General features: G+C 38.5%; 1 protein-coding gene across 1 annotated transcript in view; it reads left to right on the top strand.

Moving 5' to 3' along the window:
• The first annotated feature begins 11 nt into the window (after positions 1-11).
• The window catches only part of zcchc8 (zinc finger, CCHC domain containing 8), a 28,173-nt gene continuing 17,108 nt past the window's right edge, over positions 12-11,076 (top strand). The window contains exons 1-6 of the mRNA XM_088000056.1: positions 12-203; positions 2,473-2,513; positions 2,909-2,983; positions 3,077-3,182; positions 3,266-3,343; positions 10,194-10,297. Coding sequence (XP_087856182.1) covers positions 27-203; positions 2,473-2,513; positions 2,909-2,983; positions 3,077-3,182; positions 3,266-3,343; positions 10,194-10,297 — 581 coding nt within the window. The 5' untranslated portion in view covers positions 12-26. The remainder of the gene's footprint in view (positions 204-2,472; positions 2,514-2,908; positions 2,984-3,076; positions 3,183-3,265; positions 3,344-10,193; positions 10,298-11,076) is intronic.

Raw genomic sequence — 11,076 nt, 5'->3', positions numbered from 1 at the left:
CACGTCACTTGCCGCCTAGTGACAAGATGGCCGCCGAGAGGGTGGATTTGGATTTCGGGGACCGCGAGTTGTTTGATGAGTTTGATGATTCAAAACCTTCGCACATCCGCTTTAACGACTCTGAAGATGTGGGTGAGGCAGAGGCTATGAGGGAGAAACTGTTGGAATGCGAGGAGAGAATAGGTTACCTGAAAGCGGAGAATATCCTTTCTTTTAAAAGAAATGTTCCTCGAAAAATCAAACGGGGCGCCTCGGGAGCGATTGGCTCGTGTCGAGAAGCCGCGTTCAAGGAGACGGGGCAGAACGGCGGTTTAACGGCGTTCGCTCGCTGTCCTCAGGCATTCGTTGTTGTTCTTTCAGATCGCGGTTAACCGTGTATTTTTTAAATTCTGGATTTTTTTGAAGAGGTTTCACTTCTTGGTTTGGCTTCACCGGATAGGCCCGGATCATAGGCCTATGTGTAATCTCTTTCTAATTTCATTTCAGTTTCCTGAGAAAGCTCAACAACACCCGTATTAGAAACAACCGGTTTTTTTCCCCCTTAGTTCTCTTTTACTGTTCCCTACACTGGCTACACGATCTTAAATATGCAAAGTTAGAGAAAATTTAACTGTCTCTCATTTTGGGGTAAATACGTTTAAGGCGTAGGGCGTTTTTATACACTTTTAATGTAGGAGTGGATGTAAATTTCGCGAATTTGAAACGCTTTTTTAAAAAAATAAATCCTTTTTATCACGCTTGTAGAGTTTATTCATTTATATTCCGGAGGAGATTTGGATGGTCTGTTTTCAGACCGCTATGAATATGCATTATTTATATGACTCAATATTTTAAACTGTTCGTCGGACTCTGTAAAAAAATTAAATTGCAGTGCAATACGTTTTTGAAATTTGCGTCACAGGTAGACAGGATGGTTAAGAAGGTGTTTAACACACTTGCCTTCATTGCTCACTCCTTTGAATATAGGAGTTGGGACGTCATGTTGAGGTTGTGTAGGATGTTGGTGAGGCAACTCTTGGAGTACTGTGTACAGTTCTGGTCGCCTTGCTATAGGAAGAATATAATTAAATTGGAGAGGGTTTAGAAAAGATTTTCCAGGATGTTTCTGGGAATGGAACATTTGAGATTTTGTTTTTAAATACCTGGAAAGACTGAGACTTTTTTTACACTAGAGCATAGGATATTGAAGGTGATCTTAAGGTTTATAAAATCATGAGGGGCATTGACAAGGGTGTTTCCCTCAAGTGGGGGCATTCAAAACTAGTGGGCCTATTTTTAAGGTGAGAGGAGAAAGATTTAAAAAGGACATTGGGAAGCAACTTTTTTTTACAGTCGTTCCTGTGTGGAAAGAACTACTAGAGAAAGTAGTGGATACAGGTACAGTTACAACATTTAAAAGACATTGGGTAAGTTCATGAATAGGAAAGGTTTGGAGGGTGGTGATACTAGTTTACTTGGGGAACATTGTGTGAACCGAAGGGTCTGTTTCCATGGTGTATGACTCCAATAAACAATGAGGTATAATGTATTCAAATTTATTCTTTGTGTACAGGATTAATTTGTGAACCAATCAGGTTTGAAGACAAACCAGATTGAGTAAAACTAGACCATAACCCTGGGTTTAGCCTCCATTTGCACTATATAGTTGAAATGTAGGTGCAAAGGCAACTTTTGCATGATTTTACTGTTTTGTAATGGTGTTAATGCACTTCACATATGCACTTGAAACTGCCATCTGCCTGGAGGTTTGTGCACATAGATATGTTTTCTGTTTCGCACATTTCTCACATTGGGGAAAGAATGTATCTATAGCCATACTAAGCACTGATGTTTAATAATGGGTTATTCTGATAATTTCTAATCACCTTAAATATCATGTTCAGGTTGTGAGCCAGTCTGTATGCTTCCCCATAGATTTGGTTCTGTATGAGTTTGCCCCTCATGCTTTCAGCTTGCCATGTTCTTGATCTTGTTTCCCACCTCTTAGTAAATTTTGGAATATTATCACAATGTGCACTTGTACTGTATGTTTTACTTTGATGTAAAGCTAAGCTGATGAATATGTAGTTAGAATTAGAAAATAACTTGACTTTTTCTACATGATTGTGTAGATGCTGTCCAGTTTGAACAAAGATTATTGTAAATACATCGTAGTTAGATGCCAATTTATATTGTTTTTACATGATATTGTCTAGCATTTCTTTATTTTAATTTTGAGAGTTGAGTATCATCCTTAGTAATTCATCTTTTAAAGTTTAAAGAGAGAAAATCAAAGAGTAAATGGATTGTTGTAACCGTTGTATTTCTGGTATGATGTGTGGTAAAAGATGTGTTGGGTAATGCAGAGGTAGTACTTTAATGTGTTATTTGGCACATTTAAATATTTTTTGAAAAATATATTTAAGGTTTGATCTTGAATGCCTATTGTCAGTATGGTGCGTAAGGATGTTTTCCTTGACAGCTATTTAACATCAGGAACTGAAGAGGAAGTTGAACCTATTGACCCAGCCAAGGTAACATGAAAGTTGAGAGCCAACATTCTCTCAAACTCTAAACACGAACTATGTCATATTGTGTCTAATTATAAAAATCAGTCACAAATATTCTATATTTCATTGTATATACTTTTATTTCTATACTTGTGAATTAGTTGCATGGCAATATTTGACCAGTTTGTATATTCTAATTTTTGGTTTGTAAATACCATTATCTAAAAGCTATTAATGCATCTTATAAGACATGGACCCATTTCTTGACATGTTGTATAACTTAATAAGATTACATGGGCAAAAAGTAATTTTGTTTAGTGGTTAGTGTTTGATTTGCTATCTAAGTGTTAATTTAGCTTTGATTCCATATTTCCAAAGTTTTGAACGTTTATGTTAAACTAACTTTTTATTTGTGCCAGTAAAATAGTTGTGAGTGACTCCAAAACAGATGGTCCAATGGTTCAGATCTTGTTTATGAACAACAATATTTCAAAGTAAGTTTCAGAATCATTAAGTTTTATTGCTTCTTTTGCATACTTCCAATTTGACACCAGCCATTCTGATTTGTACACTGATTTTAATTTCAGACAATTTCATCAAGAAATTGAAGACTTCATCACAAGTTTAGTTGAAAGATATGAAAAAGAAATGCAAAGCGACCCAGAAAAAACATCATTTAATGTGAAACCTCAGGTGAATATATTTGACAAAATATAGCTTTCATTTCATAAGTGTTGTTAAAATTTGCAAGCAAAAGTATGTATCTATCTTTTCAGCCATCTAGTGTGCTGCTCGAGGAGCACCTGAAAGTGAAGACATCGAATGCAGGAAAGAAGATCAAAGAAGCGTTTCATGTAAGTGGAAAGTCCAACTATAATTTTTTTCAAATTATGAAAACTGTGCAACAGAGTTGGAATTCTGTTGTACTGAGCTGCGGGGACTTTGGTTCAATCTTTGGTCTCTGGCTGAGTAAACTGGTTTTGGTTAGGCTGGCTGTAGGAGCAGTGCAATTTGGAGCTGAGCTAGGTTATTGTACACCACCCGAGGTTTCTGTACTGATTGCTGTCTACTTGCCCCTGTTGCAAATGCATGTGAATAACAGATGAGGGGTGGGCTTGAGTGTGGCACAATTATGGGAGTCATGTTTATGGCTCCTTTGAACAATTATTTCTTCGGTAAAGTATCAGATAAATCATAAATTATATTTGAATTATTTAATCTTCTGAGGGGAAATTCTAAGGCATTTTGCTGAACAGCAAAAGTGAACAGGATTTTAGAATATTTAAACATTCAGTCTACATTGTTCAACCATGATTAACTTCATGGTCATTATAATGTAGAATCTATTATGTATAGTTTCTTTCAGTATTGTTACTAAGTGCAAACAGGCTTTTATTTAAATTAAGGAGCAAAGCCACATTTCTGACAGTGGTTAGATCTTTTCCTTGGATGGTTGTAGGGGTTTTATTTCCTCCATTTTTGAAGTATTGTTGTTGCACTTCTCTGATCCCTTTTGTTGGGTTCCCTTCATGAGATTCTTAACACACTTGATGCATCTGCACTATGCCAACTTTTGTGAACATACACGATTTATTTCACCAAGTGCACGTTTTTGGAGCATCAATGAACACTCTTCACGATGCTTGCAGGGCATATCAAGCGAAGCTGTGAATAAGGGATCCATCCTGTCTTTATACAGGGTTTTACATCACAGTCAGTCATGCCCACGACACAACCCCCTGCCACTCCCCCACAGTCACATGCCACTGGAAAACAATTAGATTATTTCCAGAAATAATGTGTGATTAGGTTATTCCTTTAAACTGCAGCATTTACAGAATATGATTAGATTGCCACCAGAGAGAAAAATACACTCCGGGACTTCCAATTTCTTACATATTGGAGAACAAAGACGCTACCAGCTTATTCATAAGAATCTGACAGCTAGTATTTAATCAAGTTATTGACACACAACATACAATGATTATAACAACCAGTAGATAGAATCCTCCCAAGTGGAAAAAATAAACTGCACCAGTAAAGTTCTTAAATCCTCAGTCCTTACTGACTACTCCATCCCTTCCAAGTTGAGTGGAAACAAGCCAGTTATCCAAAATCTCCTTCAGTGATTTTCCTGAAAACAAAATCCAGTCTGGCAGAGGTCAGCTCTGTTGTCTACAGTGGATAGGGACCCCAGGCCTCTGGAGATGCAGGGATCAGTGCTGTTCCTGCAAGGTCGTAAGGGTCCCTTGCAATAAAGTATGCTCCCAAGGGCATGTTTGTGGGTTAGGTGTAGCCATCAGTTTGCTTTTGGCCATCTTCGTGTTCACCTTTGCAAATTCCAACCGGGATTAAATCGAATGCCATTTAATGCATTCTTTGCTGCTTCTGTTCCTGTTCTGCTCTCAAATTTAACAGCTTGATCAGTGAACCTTCATATTTCTCAAAGGTCAAAAGAGAAGGTAAAGCTCACATGATTTAATATCCATAGGAAGGCCACTGACAAAAAGCTTATGGACGGTTGTTAGCTTCAATACGTTTTGCGTTCATGACTGGGGAGCTGATTCAATCCATTGTGTCCTCCTACTCCCACAGGCGGTGCTGGTGCTAGGAGAGCAGGTAGGGTCGCTAGAATGGTTGTGATGCTTTCCGGGGTGAATTGTCTATCAGAAGCGCTGCAAAAGGTTGCCAGGAATGTGACTTGGCACTGAGTGCGCAATGGGTAAAGCGTCCAGGGGGACTTGGATCAGGTTGTGAAGGGGTGGATGGTGGTCTGAAGGCATACTTTACCTGTGAATGGAGAAACTTTATAGACAATGTTAGCAGCTGTAAGTACCTTTGCATTTCCTATCTCATAATATTTAAGTCTTTTGTAGATGAATGGGTCTGTGCCTGCATCCCAAGGGATCCTCCTGAGTCAGTCATAAATTAGTTCTGCTGCTGACAGTCCAATGGTCGAGTGTGGGATGATCCTCATGATACCAGGCTAAAGGCAAGACCTTCAACCAGTTGAGGCCTGTTTCAAACATCAATCTAGTTTGGTTTTAAGAATCCTGTTTGCCCTTTCCACTATTTCTGCCACTTAAGAGTAGTAAGCACAATGGAATTGCTGAAAATGTATTGCTGGAACAGCGCACCAGATCAGGCAGCGTCCAGGGAACAGGAGAATCGACGTTTCGGGCATAAGCAAAGGCTTATGCCCGAAACGTCGATTCTCCTGTTCCCTGGACGCTGCCTGACCTGCTGCGCTGTTCCAGCAACACATTTTCAGCTCTGATCTCCAGCATCTGCAGACCTCACTTTCTCCACAATAGAATTGCTGCTGGATATGCAGCACCTCACGTAGCTCTTTGTTGATTTTCCCTACAAAGTGGGAGCCATTGTTTGAACTAAGTTGTCAAGGCACTCCAAACCTCAGTATGATCTCTGTCAGGACTAATTTTACCACCATGGAGGCTTTGTTATTAGTGGTCATAAAGGCTTCAAACCATCTGCTAAACACATAAATAATAACAAAACAATACTTAGAGCAACGAACAAGCGGCAGTTCAATGAAATGAAGATGAATATTCTCAAATGGGCCACCTGGCAAAAGTGTTTTCCCTGTTATGCATTGCACCTCTTGACCGGCATTATTTTGTTGACATGTTGGACATGATATGACACACCTTTGGAATGTCTTGGCCAGTCGGGGGGTGCCACCAGGTATTTAACATGGTATATTCCGTCCTTGCCAATGTGGGTATCCGTATGAAGACAGTCAATAAGTACTGGTAACAAAGCATCAGGTATGCACACTTGGAGAACTGGAGTGATCCAGAGGACTTTTTGCCGTAGAGTACGAAGACCCATGTGTCTTCCATATTTGTTTTTCTAGTTCGGGGCATCTCTCTGTAAAAGCTGCACAGTGACAATGTCTGGTTATCCCCGTTGTTTTCTAGGCAAGTGATCGACATAATGCCTACTGGTTCACTGAGAACACAATTGCAAGCTGTTGCCGTATTTTTTGGCAGCTCTATCAGCTCTGGCGTTGCCATTGCTGATGTCTATATTGTCCCTTACATGGGCAACTCATTTGATTATGGCCAGTTGCTTGGGGAGGAGGATGGCTTTGAGGAGATTTCAGACATATAGTGAGTTCTGAATAGGTGAGTTTTGAGGAGGTCAGAAATCCGCGTTGTGACCCATAGCTGGTCATCGGTGTCATTATTTTGAAACATGATTGGCAGACCAAATATGTCAGGAGGCACTTCCATTTTACTCCCACTTGGCATTTCAATCCTGAATCCTTATTTTCCTTCTCCTTTCTCAATTTTTCCTGTTTTTCTCTACTCAGTCAAAATCCTCACACTGACTCTTCAGCACTGCCCAAGACTTAGGATTTCCCTCATGATCACACATTCTGATCCCTCTTTAACAAGTGTTATTCTCCCAGCTGGCTTGTTTAGATTTACTCATTTATTTGTTATCTCCTCAGCAATCTTTCTCCATGCAGATATCGAATTTTTCCATTTAGTCCCCATATTATATTTCCAAATTGCCGCCTCTGTCCCAAGTTCCTCCTGTCAGCCAAATTTCATTTCCCAATTTTTTTATTTATTTAAACATCTTAATAGGCGCCTTAATTATTCCTCGTTTTAGGGTTCATCCTGGCATAACCTATGCAAAGGAGTTCCGACAACCAACTGATCCAAGCTCTGTCCCACTTTTAAAGTCTCAACTTCTTAACTTATCTCTACTTACAAGTCCATGGTCCTCTGTCTCCACACTCACTTCAGGGTCCTGACATTCATGTGGGGGATTTCCCCTCACTTTATGTTGTTTTTGGGTGGCGTGACTGTGGGGCAGTGACAGGTGGTTGTGTCTTGTGTGCATGACTGGCTGTGATGTGAAATGCTGTATAAAGGAAGGATGGATCCCTTTGAGAAAGGACGCGAAGAGCAAAACATAAAATTAAAGAACCCAAAGAATGTTAGAAATAAAGCAAAAGGAAAAAGTATTAAGTAGGATAACTTTGCTGGGAAAAGCAGGAAGTCCAGCTCTGTACAAGAACAAATGTAGCAAATGTAGGGAACCAAGAAACTTAACAATTAGTCATTAAGGAAGAACAAAAACCTTTGACCGATCACTTCAAGTATGTACGAGGAAAGACAATAGGGGTTTGAATCAAGTTTACTGACCAAGCATGTGAGGTGGAAAACAATTAGGTGTGAGTTTAATACATTTTTTTTAAAAAGTCAGTAATCAAGTTAAAACAAGGCTATGATGTAATGAGTATGTGACCACACTTGATGTCAACACTTGGTGTCATCACCTGATTCAGTAGAAGAGCAGTTTCATCATCATTCTAGTAATATGATCAAAAGACTAACAAGTTCATCATAAGCACAGCAGGAATGTGGAGAGGACATCATGTTCATCAGTGTGAGTTTGATTGACATGTTTAGTGGGCAAAAATTGTATAAATACTAAAGATTGAGAGTGCCATTTCAGAGTAGTCTGAGAGATCACAAGGTTGTAAGTGCTGGTACTGCTACTCTGCTGAGGTTTTAGAACCTCTACTTACACTGGGACTTGGTGTCTTGTTACTCTATAACTGTGATACTGTAGTAAATGTTTGAATAAATGTGTTCAACCCTTAATGGACTGCTTGTAAGGATTTTATCCCCGGCAATTGAACGATTTCGGAGAAAACCAGGGAAGGTTGAGTAGACTGCAGTAGGGAGCTTTCAGAGAGGCTTCGACAAATTTGAATTGGGTTTTAATGGGTTTAAGTCTATTTCCATATAATTTTGCAAGCTGGGTCTGCTACCAAGATAAGAGGAGAATGCTTAGGTTTTCAATGTTAGTACATGGATGCAAGCTTTTGGAGTCATAGAATCAGAGTCATACAGCACTGAAACAAACCCTTTCGTCCAACAAATCCCTGCTGAACTTACTCCCAAACTAAGCTAGTCCGACCTGCCTGCTCCTGGCCCTTATCCCTCCAAACGTTTCATATTCATGTACTTACCTAAGTGTCTTTTAAGCATTGTAATGCCAGTATTAAGTAATTTTTAATCCTAATTTATGTGAAGTGATGTAAATAATTTTAACATGCCTACCATTTCTCAACGCCTGCGATGTTTTGCGATGCTTAATCATTACATGATTTACCTGAGCTCTTATCGCATGCCTATTGTGGTGCATGTATAGCAAAACATTTTTTCCAGTTTATATAATCTAACTTGGTAAAGTTAGATTACTTTACTTCTAAATTAATTTTAATGATTGAAAGCTAATATTTGCACAGTTCTAGGACTTTACCATTAACCTTGTATGTTTAGTTTTGTATTGCACGTCCATCTGAAGCATAATTATTTCAGTTTTAGATGATTTTAACCATCAAACTTGTATAATGTTATTTTGTGAGCAGGTAAACCGGAGGTTGTTATTTTGAATTGTTTTAATAAAATTGTTTTTTGAAGTAGATTTCAAAAAAATTGCCAATGTCCAAAATATAAAATGTGGGGAGACACAAATTAAAGACGTGTAATGCATTGAACTACTTGCGTTTTGAAATTCACATTTAATTTCAAAAAATAGTTTGCTCCTATTACAGTTTGATAACTTTGGCATTGGGAACATCAGTGTCAATTATTTATACCTATTTTTCTATCCAGAAATGGCAGAGCAGGCTGGAGAGGCTGAATGACCTCCAACTTCTATTCCTTATTCCACAATTGAATGGGCCACAATTTGTCTGCTCTGATGTGATCTTCCTCAAATGATTTCTGCAATCTTTATGGGGAAAATACCAGTTTTTACTGTGTTAATACATTTCAATATGTGGTTTGGCTGAAGGTCAGAGCAGCTTTAGACCATCTTTATTGTGTGACTTTGTGCATTGGTACTACATTACAGTGTAGATCTCCTCCACCATTTGTATTTAATTAAATTATTGGATTGCAACTACCGCAATTTTTATATTTTGTTAACCTTGTGATCAATATTGTAAACCAATCTACAAATATATATTTTGGAGGCAAAATATATTATGCTCCGAGTCCCTTATTGTTAGAAGCATATTAATTATTGGATACATTGTGCTAAACTTAACCAAGATTCACTTGGTATACTGTTCCTCGTCTTTGTTTCTTTGGATCTATTTAGCCATTGGAAAAAATATCCATAATTCTCTACTTTTAATTACAATTCCGGTGCTTATTATGCAATCTGTATAACAGTCCTTACAATATGCTTGTCTGAAATTGAGACAAATAATTTAAGATACTAATAATTTTTGTACAATTCAGTTTTCCAAATCAAATTTATACATTTGTTAAATAGAGATTAAAATCTTATCTCCATTCATATTTTCTTTTTTTAATTTGGGAAACAAAATGTTTGGATAATCAGTGTTAATATATCAAACCACAAAAGGATGGCAAATGTTTACATCGGTTTTAAATTGTCTGATTTAAGGTCTGTTTTGGTGCTTTTCCTGCATGCTATTTTTAGAGTAAATTTTTAAATGAGCATTTGAATTTTTTTCTGTTTATTTGATGAGATCCGACACTCTATCTATAATGTCAAAGTATCTATGTACAGTGAACTTTTGAACTCTAATTGAATTCCTTCTGTGGTAATAAAATCATTACTACTTTTTGCCAGTTAATACATATGAGCAAAGTGTTTTTTTTTTGTAACTTTTTTTTCATGCAGGTTGTGGGAAGCGTTCAGTACTTCACCACCTTTTGCCTTGACAAACTCGGACAGCCATTGCTAAATGAGAATCCACAGCTGACAAACGGATGGGAAGTACCCAAGTATCCTGCTCACTGGAATAATTCTACTTCAGTTTAATGTTTCTTTATTACAATGATAAAGGCCAAAATGTTCCCATAAAGTTCAAGTCCCAACACTAGAACCAAAAGGGGGAAAACATCCACCCCCTTGGCTTGTAGCTAGAAACAGTATGGTGCATTTCCAGCAGTAAACAATTAAGGGTTTGCTGTTTCAACTAAATATGGAGATCTTCCCCCAAGGGCTACCAGGTCAATTGAAGGGCCAAAAACTCAGGAGTGTAATTAACGAGTGGTCAATGAGGGGACTGCAACTGGAAGGAGAGGGTGCTCCAAAAGCCGAGTTGCTCTCAAAGCAGGGCAGAAGGAGTTCGAAGTGGGGTTGAAGTTGCTGGAGCCATGCAGGCAGACCCTCAGAGATAGAGAAGTGGGTGGTGATTATTAAGGTGGTAACGTTTGCTGGAACAGTAGCCATTCTTGCCTATGTTCTCCACATCGGTCATGGAGTGATCAAAAAGGAGAGTATTCACCCTCACTGTTAACTGAAAGGTCACTTAGTTACATTGGATTGTCCCTGTGTGGGGAGCAGGGAAGTAGCCTTTTTTGTGTATTGATGTTGCTCAAATGATTTTCTGGTAGCCAACATGTCTGCCAACATTCTCAGCCACGGCGAAATGCCTTGGTGGTAGGCTGGGCACACCCCAATGCTTTTTGTGCTATTTTGCCAGCTTTTCCCTTTCACAACATTTAAAATTTTGGATTATTTTGGGAGGACAAAAATAGATAATGTGGATGTTTGCTAG

The sequence above is a fragment of the Chiloscyllium plagiosum genome, unplaced genomic scaffold (assembly GCF_037043375.1).
Source record: "Chiloscyllium plagiosum isolate Xiang-an unplaced genomic scaffold, Cpla_swu_hap1 HiC_scaffold_24, whole genome shotgun sequence".
NCBI classification, from domain to species: Eukaryota; Metazoa; Chordata; class Chondrichthyes; order Orectolobiformes; family Hemiscylliidae; genus Chiloscyllium; species Chiloscyllium plagiosum.
Note: the sequence above shows the minus strand (reverse complement) of the source record. Positions and strands in the feature narration are given on the sequence as shown.